Below are 18,796 nucleotides of genomic sequence, written 5' to 3'. Positions count from 1 at the left end.
AAGAAGCCAGAGGTCAGGTCAGTCCAGCACCCACCGGAAGCTGCAGCCTCCAAACCCCTTTAGTATGCCCTCCAAATATCATGAGCACCCAGTAGGTGGCAGGATACTTAATCACGTGCACCACTGGAGGTCAACATCATACAACCATTGGGTTTTTCAGCTCGTCCAGAGGGTCTACTCCCTCCCTTTTGTGACCACCAACCCACCTAGGCCACCTACTTATGGCAAGCTGACAGAGAAACCAACTCTCCCTCCTTTGTCAGGAGGTGTTAAATCTCTTGGCCAAGGGAGCTATAGAGAAGGTGCCTGCATCAGAAGTAGGTAATGGTTGCTATTCCTGCTACTCTCTGGTGCTCTGCTACTTTCTGGTGCTCAAGAAAGACTGGGACTTCAGCCTATTTTAGACCTGCACCTTATCAATCTCTTCCTGAGAAAGGAGAAATTCAAAATGCTCATGCTCGTGCAAGTCCTGTCTGCCCTGGACCAAGGAGACTGAATGGTAGCGCTGGACTTGCAGGACAATTATTTTCACATCTCCATCCTGCCTGCCCACAGGGGCTACCTTTTGTTCATGGTAGGCCAAGAGCACTTTCAGTTTGCCATTCTCCCCTTTGGGTGTTCACAAAAGTGATAGCAGTAGTTGCAGCTCATCTGTGTAGGTCAAGGAGACCAGTCTTACCCTTTCTCGGTGATTGGCTGTTTAAGGCGTGCTCACCCCAGGCAGTTATCGCCCACCTCCAGACCTTAGCGGACCTCTGTCCTCACTAGGGTTCACTTTCAACATACCAAATTCACACCTGACTCCCTCTCAGGTGCTCCCTTTCATTGGAGCTTTTCTGGACACAGCTCATTTTTTTGCCTATCCTCCCTAGCCACTAGTTCGGGATTCCAGCTGGCATATGAGGGCTCTGCAGTGGAACCTGAAGTTCCAGTGGGCACAGCATCATAGGAATCTCTCCGACATGGTCCAGATCTCGAAGGGAACCTCAAAAGCCCAGCAGTGGTGACTAACAAATCATGATTGGGTCAGTGCCAGACCCCTTTCCCTTCCCCACCCATAGCTGACTGTGGTGACAGAGGCATCACTTCTGGGCTGGGTGCGCCATCTAAGAGAGGTGGAGATCTTAGGACTCTGGTATCCGTTGGAATCCAGACTCCACATCAATCTGTTGGCACTCCAAGCGATCCAATTAGAATTGAAGGCCTTTCTTCCTTCAGTTAAGTGAAGGCTGGCTCAGGTGTTCACGGAAAACAGCACTTCTATGTTGTATTGCAACAAACAGGGTGGGGTGGGGTTGTGGATCCTTTGTCAAGAGGCTCTGCTCCTCTAGAAATGGCTGGAAAATCAGGGCATTACCCTGGTGGGTCAAGACCTGGCAGGCTCTCTGAATGCTTGGGCGGATGACCTCAGCCATCGATGTTGCGGAGATCACGTATGACAACTCAATCCATAGGTGGCACACTGTCTCTTCCAAGAATGGGGAAACCCTTGATAGCATCTGTTCACCTCCATCGAGAACGCACACTGTCAGCAGTTTTGCACATTGGAGTTTCCAAGGCGACTCTCACTCTGAGAGTGGCTTTTCATCTCAAGTGTATCTCAGTCCTCCTGTATGCCTATCCACTCAATACCACTCCTGCCCAGAGTTGTCATGAAGATCATAGGAGTAGTGTAGGAGGCTGGATTTTTATATGGTATACCAAAAAGAGGTACACCGTGCAAGGAGTCCAGGTATACCCTTACCAGAGGACAGGGGCTTGCTGTAGCAATCCTAAGGTGCTCTTCTAGAGGGTAGTGTGATCGAGCAGACTTAGGCTTATCAGAGAGGAGTGTTAGACATCTGCAAATACACACAACAGTCAATACATAATGCACACAACTCAATAAGAAGAGCCACACCAATTTATAAAAATAACCTGTATCTTTATATATGTTTAAGGAACAGAATCAATACAATCAGTTAAGTACATTTTTGCAAGAGGAATACTTTTGCATTTAAAAAGTCGACAGTGCATTTTTCAGAAGCTGCTATGTTATCCTATAAGAGGAAAAACAAGGGCGGCATTCAGGTATAGTACAGTGACGTACAGGACCAATCTCCTGGACTTAAGGTGAGTATGGGGCAAGGCCCAAGGAAACTCCCCCCCCCCACCCCCGGGCACCCCGGGCTGCACTGGGGTGGCCGAAAGCATTGGGTGCCCAATGTTATCCTATGGAGTAGAACATGTACTGGTCGGGCATTTCGCCTTGACTAACAGGACCAATCTCCTGTACTTAAGGTGAGTATGGGGCAAGGTCCATGGAAGCACCAACATGTCACCTTGGGTTGCACTGGGGTGGCCGAGTGCAGAGGTGCTTTTCAGCATCAGGTACCCAATGTTATCCTATGGGGATCGGTTCGGTCGAAAAGAGGCTGCAGACGTGTACTAGGGTTGAACCTCAAGAGCGGCTCTGGTCTCACAATCCTTGGGGACATGGAGACACCTTTGGTACTCTTCTCCACGGGCCAGGGGTGATGGGTGCAAAGGTGTTTTCAGGCTTCGAATTTTCATCACCTGGAGCACTCGCAATAGAGGGGGCATGCAAACAGAGGCTCACTCATGCCTGAAAACACCTCTGCAACCACCACCCCTGGCTCGTGCAGAAGGGTACCACAGTGGGCAAGTCCTGGGTGGGCTTTGTCTCTTGAGAGCCGGGGGACAACGCTGGCACCATTGGTACACTTCAGCTCAAGCTAGGTGGCACGGATGCAGTGGCGCTTTCTGGGGTTGGGTTTTGGTGATCCGGTGTCCTCTCAGGTCTCTTTGGGTGCCTGCAGGATGAATAGAAGCAGCTCCGCTGCTCCTCAGGATTTCCCGAGTCTTTGCAGAAGTGCTGGCAGTCCTCCCATGCTTTTGGAGGCACAGCAGCTTGCAGTATAAGTTGACTTTGGTGCAATCGTCTGGAACAGCAAACAGGTGGTCGGGGTTTGCTCCAATTCCTTTGCTTCTTCCACAGTTCTTGCTTTTTGGGGCTCTTCAGTCCTTCTTCTTTTCATTGCCAGTATCTGATTCTCTGGTGCCAAGGTTCCCCTAAATACTGAATTTATGGATTATAGGGTAGTAGGCAATGGCCTGCCTACCCTTGCGGTCACTACACCCCCTATATGACCACTACCCAGTGGAGGTGGTCGTAACTCTGTCCCAGACTTCCTGATTTTGTCATCATCAATAAGACTAACTCTGATGAGCCGCCTCCATTTCAGGTAGCCCACCTTAGGGGTGGCAGTAGCTTGAGGGTGGACACGCCTATCTAACTAGATAATTCTCCCACCTGTCCAGGTGCCAAAGGGCTCTGGGCAAAGGGTGCTGGCTTCTTCTCCTGCCGGAGAAACCAGATTCACATACCAAAGGTAGCAGGCGCTTTGAAACTCCCCTGCCTTGTAATGTTAATCTGCAGGTCATCCTGTGGGAGGAGGTGTAAACACCCCCTGCCCAAGCATGCCTGCGTTCTGGCCTCCCGAGAGTAAAGGCCCTCACCCTTGGGAGTTCAGACACTTGTCTCTGGTGGCAGGCTGACGAAAGCCAGTCAGTCAGCACCAGGGGCTGGCAGGTTTTCAAAGGGGGCACCTCTAAGGTGCACTATTGATGCATGTATTACTAAATCCAACACTGACCCAGTGTAGGTTAATTAATATGAGATGTTTGATACCAAACATCTCTCTTTTCAGTGCAGCCATCATATATCTGGAGAACTTGTTTTTACCAGTGTCCAGCACATGTTTTAAAATGTCTTCCCTGTTCACTTGTACTGGCAGTAATGGAACTGACCAGCACAGGTGCATATCTGCTCATGCAGATATCCCTGCGCATGTAATATAAGGCACCCTGGCTCAGGGCTGTAAGGCCTGCTGTAGGGGTGACTTGCAAATATTACATGTAGTGTTAAGAGAGATGTGAGTCATTTCGTGTTTTCACTTTTGTCTGCACCAAGACACTCAGCCTGCAGTAGCAGTCTGCATGAGCTTGGTGACGGGTCCTTAAGGGTGGCGCAATCCGTGCTGCAGCCCTTGGGGAACCTGTTTAGTGCCTCAGGTGCCAGGTACCAGGGGTGCCATTTACCAGGGACTTACACAGGGTTGTAAATGTATTGTCAATTGGGGAAAACAATTGCACAGTTTTGGGAAAGAGATCTGGCCCTGGAGACCTGGTTAGCAGGAACCCAGTTCACTTCCAGTCAAAATCACATCAAATACCAGGTAAAAGGTGAGCTGTGACCATGTAAAAAAAGGGCAATTTTCTACATAACCCCTCCCAAGGGAAAGGGGATGAGACTAACCTTTCCCAGGAGAGTCTTTGTCATCTAAGTGGAAGAACCTGGAGAGGCCATCTGCATTGGCATGGTCAGTCCCTGGTTGGTGTTCCACTGTAAAGTCCACACCCTGTAGGGAGATAGACCATCTCAACAGTTTGGGTTTTCTCCTTTCATTTACTTTAGCCATCTGAGAGGCCTGTAGTCAGTTTGAACAAGGAAGTGAGAGCCAAACAATTATGGCCTCATGTTCGTCAAGGACCAAACCACAGCAAAGGATTCCCTCCCAATGGCACTCCAACGCTGCTTTCTGGGGAGTAACCTCCTGTTAATGAAAGCAACAGGTTGGTCATGTCCGTCTTCTTTAGTTTAGGATAGTACCTCTTCTATCCCATGTTCAGAGGCATCTGTCTGCACTATGAACTTCTTTCAATAATCTGGAGCTTTTAGAATGGGTGCTGGGCACATTGCTTTCTTCAGTGTCAAAAGCCTTTTGGACGCTCACTGTCCAGTACACTTTCTTCTGCATTTTCTTGGAGATCAGTTCCGTGAGGGGGACCACAATGGACCCATATCCCTTCACAAACCTCCAGTAGTACCCTGTCAAGCCAAGGAACGCTCTGACTTGAGTGTAGGTGGTTGGAGCTACCCAGTATACAATTGTCTGGATCTTGGGTTGTAAAGGTTTAACTTGGCCTTCACATAACAGGTGGCCCAAGTATACAACAGAGCCCAGCCCTATCTGGCACATGCTTGCCTTGATAGTGGGGCCTGCATTTTGCAGAGCCTCAATGACCTTTCCAGGTTTCTTGGAACAAAGTAATGTCAGCTTTATTTATAACAACCCCCAGTCCCCTTGAGCTTGCTTACTCTCCATACGCTAAATATTTCAAGAAATCCCAATAAATGTATTTGGTGAATTAGACTTGGGTGGAACTTATGCCTCTAGGGAATTGGGGGACGGATCACAGGGTTGGGGAGTTGAAGGGACTACAAAGGGTGAATTGTAAGCAACATAAACACCAGAACAAGATAAAATCACAAAGGTTCTGCAGAGGCAGATCTAAAACATACTGTGAGAAAGGAATAGGATTCCGGATAACAGGAGGCTCACTACTAACCGTGGGCGTACTGCTCCGCTCCGCCCGCGAAGTGTGCCTAGTGCTGCCTACTTCGCGGTCCGCGAAGTAGGCGTAGCAGGCAGGCTACGCACACGCCATGGCGGAGCGGAGTTGTCCGCCACCAGCCTCCCTCCCGCTTCTTTTAAATGCCCTTACAATGTTTAGAAGCATGTAAAAGTAATTAAAATGACTTACCTGAGCTGCAGCGTCCCGGGCTCCCTCTTCCTGCTCTATCGCCGACTTCTTCCTCACAAACGTGCATGCGCGTGTGCCTGCGCATGCGCATTTGTGAGGAAGTAGTCGGCGATAAAACAGGAAGAGGGAGCCCCGGGACGCCGCAGCTCAGGTAAGTCATTTTAATTACTTTTACATGCTTCTAAACGTTGTAAGGGCATTTTAAAAAGAACGGGAGGGAGGCGGGTGGCGCGTAGTGGGGCTACACGGAGGGTGCATAGATTTGCCCCCACTCCGTGATGCTCTGCGTAGCCCCACTACGCCCACTACGCCCAGGGTTACTCACTACCAGTGTCATTCAATATCAAAGAGGGACCTAGACTATCCAGTCTATCCACAAGCGAAAAGGGCGAAAGGAGTTAGAAATGTTCAGATCCCTGCAAGGAATTCACCTTTAGTTTAAATTGTATCTGGGAAGGTGCAGGAAAAGCAACTCAAACTCGTAAGGAACGTAGCCCGTTCACTACAGCAGAATGATGTGTGAGCTGTAATTTAACACAGCCTAGGTTATCTGAGTACGGTATTCGAACAGCCCTTACTATATCAGAACAGATAACACTTTAGCATTTCCTTACATTTCTAATCCAATGGAGCACTTTATTTATCAGTAAAGCTTCATCTTCTTTTGCACACAAATTCAGTTTGGGCACACCAACCATATAAATCGACCTAATAGAGGTAGACGTATTTCGGTTAGCATTCAGCACCGGACATGAGGAAGCATGTGGCCCAATTAAATGAAGGGTTTTTGAAGGAACAGCAGGGGTGTCGGTAGATGGAACACAGGAGTAAACCAAAATGTACACAATCCCGTTAAAAAATTAATAAAATAGAAAGCTTGGATATGCCCAGAGTGGCTCTGGAACGTACTTGCTGGCCGTGGGGGTTGGTATTTGTAAGTCCCAGCCCAATGGCTAGTCAAGTCAGTCGAGGAGCCCACTGTAACTGCACTGTATGGTCTAGAGGAGGGTAATTTAGGACGAGACTCCGAATAGGAAGGAGCCGCGGGATTAGAAATACCCTTACAACCCTCATCTGGTGCCAACACACGGGCAGCACATTCCTTTCACGCCACCTTCACAAGCGGCGGCTACACACGCGGACAAAACCCGCTCGTCGCCAGTGTTATGTTCTGGGCCCTAGGCCCACATAATGTCGGAATGACAACTCGGACACTTAGGTATGGTACTGGAAAACTAGCCCAGAGCACGTGCACTCGGGCCCTTTTATTAGCGGGGTCACCTGACTGGTGACGTCCGTGTTGGATGGTGTGTGTGTGGGCCAGCCCTCGAGGGAGTGGCTGGTAGAAACACTAGACTGTGTCCAGCAGGACACAACATCGACATTCGGGGAGCGACACAAAATGAGGCTCATCCCTCAGGGGCACCATAGTCTAACGCCTCTACAGCCTGCAAAGCAGAGGTAGCGAGGACTCCCGCAGTGCTAGCGAGAGCATATCACTAACAGACAAAACAGAAGACCTATGTAAACAGGTAACCACAGGTTCCAATGGCACTGGAGGAGCTCGGGGTATAGCAGGGTTATGTGCAGATGGGCTAACCCCAGCATGCATCCTGCTGGTGTTTTCTTTAATTGTTAGTCAAAATTGTCGAGGGATTAGATTTACCAGACTTTTTTTTAAACAAAGGGGCAACTTGAGACTTTTTCTAAATTGCGGCAGAGTTGCTCGCAGTTTCTGGTTGCAAGATATTTTCTTAATCTTCTCTGAGGTTATCAATATCACGTAAGGTAGAAATATGAGAACAGTCAATAGCCTTTTTCCCTATTTGTTCGCCAGCTGGTTTATGAAAACTCTTCCATTTTCCCATGTTTGTTGTATAAGGTGGTTAAATTATTAAAACAATTAGAATAAAATTACTTCAGAGTAGACAGGGGCAAACCACTCGCTTGGCAAAAAGTCCCATTAGTGAACCAACAAACGACAAGCTCGGCTATTGATCATACCTGATCAATCAATCAACCCGCCAAACTTTAATATCACAAATAAAAAGTCCCAGGCAAACTTAAGTGCAGGCCAAAGCCTGTGGAAGGCAAATTTCAGTGGGGGAGCAGTGAGGAACAAGCTTAACCCGGTTTTAGCAACAAGTGAATGTATCAAACGCAGGGCTAAGGGGAGGGAGTCCCATCCCACCTCTTTCTGGCTCTGACGTGCACAGGACTATGAGGCCCTTAAATAGTAAGTGATTGCTAGCAGCTGGTCATCTTGCAGGGGGTTGTGGGCAATGAAGTCCCCAGCGGCTGTGATTCACAGCAGCTCACCCCCTGCGACTCACGTGGACTGCTGAGCAGATGGAAAAGCATGTCCCCAACGATATTATAAAAGGACAGCAGGTGCTTTAGCACGCGCTCCATAGCAGCAAGATAGACCAGTTTGAATATCTCTGCTCAGTCCAATCAGTTTAGGGGTGTGCAAGTCACCAAGTCCAGGAACGTTAATAGCTGGCCAAGCAGTGACGCTAATTGCAGGCCCTTTCTGTGCTCCACAAGCCCCAGGGACCTGCTGGCAGGCCAAGATCCTGTGCCAGTTTTGCACAGTGGCCCATCCTTCACCTTCATCCATTTGTTGGGGATGCATGCACACGCTTCACGGCCGGGTTAGAGGAATTCAGTGGAGTGGGCCAACCCGGTACTGAGCAGGTCTGAAGGAGAGCACCGCACGGTAGCCACCGGACCTCTCCTCACTAAGTCTTCCACCCCCAGAGCCTCTGCTGTAATCAGGCTTCCAGGGGTCTTTAGCCAGCACCAAGAACACCCCAGGGGAATGCCACTCAGTTTCTCTCTGTGCAGCCGATCGTCGCCATTCTGTCGGGCCTTAGTTCGTTCTAGGCGGTGGCTGCGCCTGCGTCGGCTGGTCAAGTTCAGGCTTCTAAGCGCATCTGTGGGCAGCTTAACTGTGCCACGGTGGCCACTCTGACTCTTCCATAGCAAGAATCTGGCCTGAAATGGCCCCTGGGATCATGAGTTTGGAGCAGAAATCTCACGGTGCCGAATGTTGGTCATCATGACGCCACGGATCAAGGATGAAAAGGGCATCGATCTCAGTCTCAACTTCTCATTTATCTGTGAAAAAAAACTACAACCTAACATGGATTTTCATAAGTTACATGACTGAACTGGATTGCCCAAACTTAGTACAGCACTGCGTAACAAACGGTCCACAGCCTCTGCCTGATGTCCAGCACCCCTGAGCCACAAGAACAACACTAGCTGGAATTAGAATTCTCCAAATATTGCAGCCACCATGACAAAAAGCATAGCAATCAACTGGGAAAACTATCCTACAGCAAAGCTTTTGAAGCAACACATCCTTTCATGTTGGCAAAAACGGTGGTGTGCACTTCCAGCCATCAACGCCTTTCTACTGAAGGCTCCAGACTAAGCGATGCTAGACATTCATTGCATCATGTCCCCTGATTGGTACAATGAACATGCTAGCATGCACACAGCATCTTGTCTGACCCCACCGTACAACTTCCATGTGTGGCGGAAAACTCTGTAGCACCCACAATTGACCCTTGCAAGCCATTAATTTTAGGGCTACTGCTAGGTTGAGTGAGAGTGATTGATCAGGGGTAGTGACATAGATGCTCACAAGGTGAGTCACGCAGATGTAATGGCTAGTTTTGTTATACACAATCCCAGTGAATGTGCTGATATGTCAAAGCTCCTAGAGAGACGTTTTTCAATGTGTTTCTCTGCTACTAGGTTTATTCAGTTCTTCATGCGCCTGGGATGCGGTAAAGGGGCTCCAGACCCTAGAAGCCAGCCTGTACTTTTACAATACTCACTTAACGGTGGCCTTTCGTGGAGCATCCTTCAGGAATTCCTGTTCAGCAACTCCAGCAATGTCGGCAGGTACATTGCCCTAGAGATTCCCTTGAAGGTCCGTTCCACCTCTACACGCCTGCGCTGGTGGCAACCCTCCGAAAACGGACACTTTTACAGCCCATGGGTAATTGACCAGGTAAGAAGTCCTCTCCACATCCCATTGGAAACCATTGAGGGTACCATTGAAGTGGAAGATTATTTCATTCTGTTCTTTTATTTACCTCTACCAAAATGAACTCACAAGACCAATAGTTGTAATGAATGTTACTGTCAAACATAATATCAATTAAATCACACAGCTCATTTGTTTGTGTAGACATTTGTTAGTACAGTTATAGAGAATGAACATGTATTGGTCTTGAAGAAATGTGAAGGGCAGTATGCCCAAGTTCAAGATAAAGAAAATCGAGACACTGCAGCCATCTGATGACTCTGTTATTTTGAAGTTCCTTTGCCAATCTGTTCACCCTTGTATGGTAATCCAGGGTCAAAAGACTTGTAAGTGCATCACCGAAGGTTCTTTTTTACTTCTTTTTAGATTCTTATTGGTGGGAACATTTCGGGTAATACTGTTCTGGAGGATGACTTCACCACATTGGATAACAGGAAGTGGCTGCTGCATCCTGGTGGGACCAAGATGCCAGTGTGTGGTTCCACGGGGGAGGCTCTGGTCTTCATCGAGAAGGCTAGCACTCGCTATGTCGTTACTACTGACATTGTCGTGAATGAAGAATCCTTCATACAAATGGACTTCGCTGCCTCTTGCTCTGTCACAGATTCATGTTATGGTAGGTCTTCGACATTCTACTTTTGGTGTTATGTATTGCAGCGTCATGCCATGTCATGTTATCTCCTGTTATGACGTGATCTCCTGTTATATTATGTTTTTTAACCCTGCATTCTGGGCATCCTAATTGTGCTGCCTTAGGGTGTGGGGTCATAGACTTGACGTAATGTCCAGAAATCAGTCACTGGTTGCGAGTCGGGGTCCATGGCACCACGAGACCCTGACTGTGCCAGTCAGTCTAACTATAATGAACCCTAAACAGAAAACCTGTGCAAGCCTACCCTAAGTAGCCTTCCTCCCTTAGTGTCCTTCGGAAGGAGTTCCAGAGATAGGTCACACACTCCACGAGGGGATGAAATACCAAGAAATGCAAAAAGAAAAACCAAGCCAACAGGCCGTCTTGATCTACTAACCCAGGATCTAGAACAACCTCCACACATCCACCAGGACTGCTCCAATTCAGGACGGAGCTGAAGACACTCCTTTTTCAAAAACACGAAATAAAAACGAAGTAACAGACCACTTCTACTCTCCGAACCTAGCTTCTCTCCCAGCTGCTTGCTGATTGTATCTTTGCCTTTCACTTTGTACAGCTTGTTTCACGTTATACAAATACCACATGCATGAAGAGGCAGGTAGGTTGAAAAGAGAACATAATGACCTGATAGCTGGATGTTTGGAAAATATTTGGCTTATGCACAAAGACACTTTTCCCCCACGAAGTTAATCCTGGTCACCATCAGCAGCCCATGCCGATAAACCATTTCTGGAGAGGCCCTGTCTTGTGACTTAAGTTTGAAATGTCTAAACCTAACAGCAGCAGGTTGCCATTGAGCTTGATAATGTACAGAGAAAACCAGAGAGCTCCCAAAGATTCTCACTAGAGGCGTGGCCAATCTGCTCTGAAAGTCCAGGTAAGTCATGGTATTCCTTGCAAAATGGAGGTGAAACGTTCGCCCATGCCCCAAATTCTTCAGTGTCGCCGTAGCTGTATGCTGGGGGCTCAATGACTTAGACGTTTGAAAAGGAATCACTGGTGACATATAATAATATCATGATCTTGATGATGGCCCCATAAATGGCCCCACACATACTGCCGCATCTCCATCCTCTTCTCCAGTTACTTTCCTTTCTGGGTATTGTCTGAGGATAGCAGGATGTCTGCCTTATGCCTCAGGTGCGACCCATCCAGGAGCCACTGGTAGGTGGTAAATATAGGGGGGAAAGAGGTGAGGCCCCTAGGAAATCCCAAGATTAATATCAACCATAGAGGAGAAATACACACCAAGGTTGTACCATCTACTGTCTTTAGAAAAAGAAGGGATAAAGCCACTTTGGAAACTCGGACAGCAATCCCTGCCAATGTCCTTGGCCTACAAGCCCATCAGATCAGGATTGCTGCCCGCACCTTTAACCCCCTGTGGGGTTCACCCCTAAATTCATCTAGTACAACCAATCTTGTTGCAAGAAAAGTGATTGGAGTAGCTTCATATCAGAAGAGTACACACTGCGAACAGATTTTTAATTGGTGGATCAGTGAAGATTAAGGGACTGGGCTCTAGGGCATGAGCGGGTCATCACCAGCCAAAGCATCTCTGCCTTTCCATTGTGTTCACTCTCCTTGTACACGTCATAGCTCTGGGTATAAATGTAAAGCCGGGATTTACATACAGAAATGCATCGCCATAGCACGGCCTCTAAATGCACTACTTGTAAAATTCGTCTTCCAATTTATTCGTCCAAATTTCGATAGGGACTACTTTTTTCTCGTAATCATTCACAACCCAGTTGTGCTGTCACTGGAGTACACAACTCATTCTAAGCTGCGGGCAGACTGTGACATTCTGATAAGAAAGGGAAACAGAAGAACTGACACTGAGCATGAACTGCTTCAAAGACGCAGTTTGATGGGTAAAAGGTGCATCTGTTGGAACATGTTTCCTGTGTGTACCACAGCGTAGAGTCATAACCGCAACACATGTAGAGCATTCTTTGTGGCTACCACATATGTAGGGTTTACCTATCTGTAGATGACGGCTGTCATACAATGTCATATTCGCATTAGTAATTGTCTGAAAGATGCAACTGCCTACAACTGAAAACAATATTTGTTCCTATGAACATTTCTCCGAGTGTCAGCAAATATTTTTTCATTTGTATTTGTTCGTTTTTAAGAAAAAGTATATGATAAAAACGAGTGAGTAACGTAACGGAGAGAAATAAATACTGCATTATAGCCTCAAAAATCACAATCTCTTTAAATAAGACAGCCCCTTCCTCTTGTGCCTGATGTGGGATAAAGGTGGTAATTCAGGCATGATTGGCCTCTAGTGGCCTTTGGCTGAAAGGTGGCTGGATTGCTGGCGGTGCTCAATGTTCAGTTTTTCTGTGTGCTTCAAGCTGTTCTTCGATGGCCGTGGGTAGGAATCACTGGCTGCAATGGTAGTCAGTGTTCAGCACACTGTGGTGGTGAAGAGCAAGGCTGGGGGGGTTCCAGAAGCAAGGTGTCTGTGCTTGGTTCGGATGTGGCCGGCACACAGAAGGCTTTACAGACAATAGAACACGCTTCTTCACATGTTTCCATTGGTGGTGCACAGGGAGACAGACTGTGGATTCCGAGGCAAGCGTGCCATTAGGAATGTGGCTGGCTGAGTTTAGACCTGTTTTTTGCACATTGAATTTTGCATCATACAATGTGCCTAGAAAACAGGTGACCACACAAATAGAAGCCAACGCGTGTGTTGGTCTTTTAAGGTGGAACACGTTTGTCGTTACCATGGAGTTTATTTAGGGAGGGAGTGAGCTCATAGGCTACTCCATGGGTATGCCTGGGATTTGTTTTTACCGGGATCAGGGTTGTGGGAAACCAGTTGTGAGAAGTCTTGAAGGGGGTGTTTTTCTGCCGTGCCAGGGTGTAGTTTGAGGTGAGTGGAGGGCATGCGACGGTCAACTACAAACATGCATCTCATGAGGGTGGCAGAATCTGTGTAGACCGTTTGACTGATTTTGGAAGTGATTTGGGTGTCTTTGGCATGCACGTGATGTGTTTAAGAAGGCATCGGAAGTGGGGTACTGCAGGCCTGCAGTACAAGAGAGCAAGGCGGTGTTTTACTTCTGAAGTGCAGGTTTCCTTACGAAACCCGAGTGAGGATATGTGGAGAGTTGAAACGACAGTGCACATGCTACAGAGATACATTGACGGATGACGGTGCACTTAAACCCTCGTGTTTGTGGCATCACGTTTTATCCTCTCAGTATTTTCCTGTTGTAGTTTAAGAACCTTTCAACTTACACAGTGCTTGTTCTGAGAGGTGCCTAACCTGTCCAGGCAGCCGAAAGAAAACCCTGATGAGATGTATGCAAGTCTGTACTGGTCTGTGATGCATTTCCGTATATTTAAAGCAAAACACAAGCGCGCATCCACTTGACATTTCATTGAGAAGTAGCATTCTAAGTGTGCTTAGAAGCACATACGCCAAGGTGAAGGCTACAGCTCAGCTCGCGCCATGGACGCACGGTATGCTCTTGGCCAAGTCTTTGAAGACTGGAGGTGTGACCAGTCGAAGCCTCAGTGTTGGTGCCAGGAGATGTGAAAGTCATTGGTACCCTCTGAGATGTGGCCACTGACAGAGCACTCTGGTTTACCCCATTATGGCGCCTTTAGGGGTGTCTAGGATCAATAACCCTGGCACTAAGCACAATTAATTACTACATATTGAAAAGCACGCAGTTTTTCCAGACTGTGGGGTTTCGGGCAGGCACGCCTCGATTTTTTCCAGGCAGATTCCACAAAATACATTGTATCATGTTTGAGGAATTGCAAGTTCAATGATCAGGTCCACAAAATATATTTTGGAATTGGCAGCCAATGGCTTGCCTTGCAACAGCCAAAAGAGAAAAGGGGAGGCAGAGTGCCTTCTGTGTTGCAATGTTAGATAGACAGTGTCATGGCTGACGTTGCCGCATTCTGTAAGCGTCTACAGTACGTTAACAGGTTCTAGCTTGGTCTTCCACTATTCCTAACGCGCGATATGGGACGCATGCAGAATGTGGCGGCTCAACTATTCCTTGCCTACTTCACCAGGAGCTTATCTCTAGACCTCTCGATACTCTTCACTGATTTCCAGTACTAGGCATTTCCTTTTTAAAGCATTTTGAATCTGCCATTGAGCCCTGGTAAACTCTGGCCATAGCTGTCTCATTCCCCATGCCCATCACTGTTGCACACACATTTACACACTTGCGTGTTCGGATCTTCCTTTCGTGAGCTTCTAGTTCTCTCCCTGCTCGTCGGGCTAAGCTTGGAGAGTGATCTTTAACAAATGTAATAGTCAGGAGCTGAAATACCTTTCATCCTAATATAGGAATATATTATTTAATTAATATTAAAATAACTCAGCTGCAAGACAGGTTTTTCATGCTAAAATTCCAATTGCATATCCTTTAGTACAATGGTCATGTTGAAAGTACATATATATCTCAGTTGAAATTCATTCCGTTGCTCTATGTCCACATGGCCTGCGTTGCTTACCAGGTTCCATCACGGAAAGCATGGATGCCTGGCACTGGGTGGGTCAGGTGGTCTGAGGAGGGGTGGGCATCCCCTGGAGGTACTGAAAACATGGGTATGCTGACCAGACATTGGCATAGTACCCAGTGGTTTGTTTTTCCAATGATAATTTTGTGATCCTAACTCCCTGGTCAGAATTTGTGACGGACCATGTGTTTGGATACGGAAAAATACATCTTTATGTGCAGTTTTTGGTGACATTTCAGAAAAGGGTGCTTATTGGTAACCTGCTTGCTTATATTTGTTATACTTTGACAGCTATTGAGTTGGAGTTTTCAGTGGACCTCGGCCTGACGTGGAATCCAGTGTTAAGGGACTGCCTACCCACCAACGTGGAATGCAATAAATACCACCTCCAGAGGGTTCTGGTTTCAGACACCTTTAACAAATGGACAAGGGTCACCCTGCCGCTTCCTCCTTACACCAGGTAAGAGCCAACGCTGTGGGTGTGGAAAATCGATCTCTTGTTCCGCCGCTCTTCCTTGGTTCACCCAGTTCAATCCTCCAGGGGCGCCACAAACTGTCTGGTTAGTGGGTTAATTACAGAATGGCTTTCTTAGCTCACAATACCAACTGCACCATATTGTTTTTCTTCACTGAACTAATTCCCCATTCCTTTTGCGAAGCATTTTAATTAAATTGGAACACATGGGGGTGTGACATGAGTATAAGGACATCATAGTAACAGGAATCTGCCCTGCGCCCGCTTTCGACTTTTCGACTATATGTCACAAAGGCAGCTGGATTTCAGCCCCAGGGCTTTTAGTTGTATTGTGAGAATTGTAGTCTTGGGTCAGTTAAATTGAACACATTTGTAAAGGGAAATCCCAGGGTTGGAAAATGTATTTCTCCTTTGGGGTCCCATTCAGCACCAGCGGGGTGCCTTTAGAAGCCTCTTGATGGTAGTCACTCATCACTAGGAACTGTCTTTCCCCTGCCTGCCTACCCTGGGCTCGTTCCCAGCATTCCACTGTCCAAGAAGCTCACTTTAGTTTCCGGGTCATCTCTCCTCTGCCCCCTACGGTAGGGGGCCCTACCTCTAGAACAAGCTTTCGTGTCTATGTTTGGCGCAGTCCACAAGTCCACCTTCAAAAGCTTGCTCAGTCCCTTTATGTTTAGCGAGTCTTTGCCTACTCCCGACTGCGTAAAGTAGAAGAGAAATGACGCCTGGGTAACAACACGGCTTTATGAATGACTCAATGCCCATAAATATAAGTGCAATAAAAATGCAATCAAAATCAGGTGATCAGCTTGACAGTGATAGCTTCATTAGTGGATCTGGGGGCAGTGGCACGAAAGCCCAATGAAATGGCTGATACTGCTTTATTAAATTGTACGTTTAATTGATTTTCTTGTGCAGACGAAGAACGACTCTGCCCGTGCTAATCATTATTAATTGCCCCCATCTTCCTGTTATCTATTTTAATTAAGTGGCTGCTTTCCCATGAGCGCCCTAAGAGCCTCTTAGGTTTTAATACAAAAAAATGTCCATTTCTGCTCTGCATTCATCAGGACACAAAGGTGAGCCCATTTTTGTGGGTCAGGAGTGCGCAGTTGAATGGAGGCCTCGTAGTCCTGAAGACAAATGCATATGCCGAGGGAGACCTGCCTTTTGTGGCCAGCTTTTAAATATCTCTCTAGGGGCACCTGCCTGGGCTTCTTCCATACAATGGCCCTATTATCCGTCCCTAAATCGAGTGCAGCGCCCTTGAGACCAGCACGCGCCTAGTCCAGAAGTGCCCCAGTCTCTGTTCAATGGCCTCCACCTTCTAAAGCAGAGAATGAGCGAAAGGAGGGACGAAAATGGCAGCTTGGCGCAACTGTGAATGACCGTGTGGCCCTCAAACTAATATTTGCAAAAAGCCCTAATCTGGTTTTATTTACAATCAATATACCCTTGGTAGGAGGACTTGACAAGACTGTCCACAGAGTTCCTCAAACGTGGGCTCTTTGATAAAGGGGTCCTCACGACATTGGCTCGCAATGGGCCTGCCCATGAGTGTCGTCACTTCCTCTGGTACTCCAAAGAGTTAGGAGCCACGAACACGAAACCCACTAGTCTCCTCAACCCAACTCTGGGTATGGGTTCAAAAGTGCAGTACTAATATTTCCATCTGAAATGACCCTGTAAACGAGTCATGTTAATAATTTGCAACTAAAAGCCTTAAAAAGGCGGATAAAAAATTATGCAAAACATGCCTGCTAACACATGCATTAAGTTTATAAAATAATTGGAAAATGTACCACTGAACCTTCACCTGTAGACGAGGAGATAACTTTTCTTTTTTGTTTGTGAGTAAAAGTACTTAAATCGATGTCGGGCCGACTGTCCAGTCTTGGCTGAATTTAAGTGGCTGCTGTGGTAGCTCCTCGGGGTGATGGAAAAGGGGGCAGGAACGCTGCATCCTGCCGTTGGTGGAAACACTGGCTGTGTGACCTACAAATAAATAGCCAGATCTAGGAAGACGGAAGACACGCACAGAGAAACACACACACACACAATATTACACAGTGGAGCATACGACACTCTTATTAAAATAAACCTGCACCGTTTACCGGTTTCTACTGCTCCACCACAATTTAAGGGAGTAGGCAATTACCCGGGAAATCCAACGGCAATCCCAAATTTCTCAAGGGAACCGTCACGGGACATCCGCTGTCCGGCGTCATCTGTAACTCAGGGGACAGACTCAGCAGGGATCGCATAGTGACGCCACCAGGGTGTATTACATTCTTCCGTACAGTCTTTGCCTGTACAGGCGGGCTCCGGGTGAATCGCGGAGCTGTTGGCAGGCAATGGCAGAATAAAATAAAACAGCCGGATCGAGGCACAGAGCTCAGCAGACAACTGGCAAACGAACCGTATACACATTTAGCACTAGCAGGGCAGGTAGCAGGCCATACAACAAGGCACGCTCCTCTGCCCCAAAAACCACCAGTACTAGATTTAATCTCACAGCCAGAAAAAAAAGGAGACAGGGTGCAGTCAGGCTCAGATGATTTGTACACAACCACTGGGCCCCCAGTGTGTCCATTTTTGGGAAGTTATTTTCTACCACTTGTGAGAAACAGGAAAGTATTCAACCAGTTCTTGTTTTCAGAATATCAGCGCTAAGAGTGCGGAGACGCGCTGTGTGATCCTGGCTGAAAAACTGGGACAAAGTAAACATCATTGTCAAGGGCCCAGTCGACAGCTACGAGGCAGCGAGGGCAATGTTGAACAAACACATTTACTAACCCCACAGTGCATTGCCGGCAGCCTGCAGTGACGTGCTGGCTGCCTTTCAACTCCAGAGTAAGCTCCAGTAATTGAGTGAAAACACATCTTCTAAGGCTGTCTATTTAAAACAACTGTTCCGAACAGATAAGCCAAATGTGTTGAACTGGCATAAATAACATGCATCACTCTATGCTGAGACAGAAGCAGCCTCTAATTGCGATAATAGAAGGACGATCTCCTGTTCCTAATGTTTCAGCCGCTTAAGACTGGGTTGCGCGCTCACAAAGGCGGATGCTGCCATCTAGTGTTCAGGTGTGTATCCACACTGACCGCTTTGGTTATCTACTACAGTGGTAGACGCAGGTCACAGACTATACAGCCATCATTGATTTCATTTCTAAAGCACGAAATACCTTTCAATATCACCTAAGTACTCCCCATTGTTTCTATATGGACGGGTTTAAAAATTGTATTTTTGAAGCAGTAGTTATAAAACAACCACAATTTTATAGATGCTTAAAAACGTTAATTCTAAAGATTCCTTGCTGTGAATGCCGTTTTACTGCATTCCTCCTAGTCTGAACCAGTAAAATAGCTCAGTGAATGGCTCAGCAAGTTAAATACTTCCAGCTGACATGTCACACATACAAATACTGTCAAGAAGAACTCCACCTGCCGTCCTTCAGAGGGAGGCAAAATGAGTACCATTAATTTGGTTATTCTG

At 47.2% G+C, this 18,796-nt stretch overlaps 1 protein-coding gene across 1 annotated transcript in view; it reads left to right on the top strand.

Moving 5' to 3' along the window:
* The window catches only part of RELN (reelin), a 1,440,257-nt gene that overhangs the window by 1,282,828 nt on the left and 138,633 nt on the right, over positions 1-18,796 (top strand). The window contains exons 44-46 of the mRNA XM_085653954.1: positions 9,373-9,631; positions 10,034-10,283; positions 15,111-15,279. Coding sequence (XP_085510080.1) covers positions 9,373-9,631; positions 10,034-10,283; positions 15,111-15,279 — 678 coding nt within the window. The remainder of the gene's footprint in view (positions 1-9,372; positions 9,632-10,033; positions 10,284-15,110; positions 15,280-18,796) is intronic.

The sequence above is a fragment of the Triturus cristatus genome, chromosome 4_1 (genome assembly GCF_964204655.1).
Source record: "Triturus cristatus chromosome 4_1, aTriCri1.1, whole genome shotgun sequence".
Lineage (NCBI taxonomy): Eukaryota > Metazoa > Chordata > Amphibia > Caudata > Salamandridae > Triturus > Triturus cristatus.
This window is presented reverse-complemented; position numbering and strand designations above follow the sequence as displayed.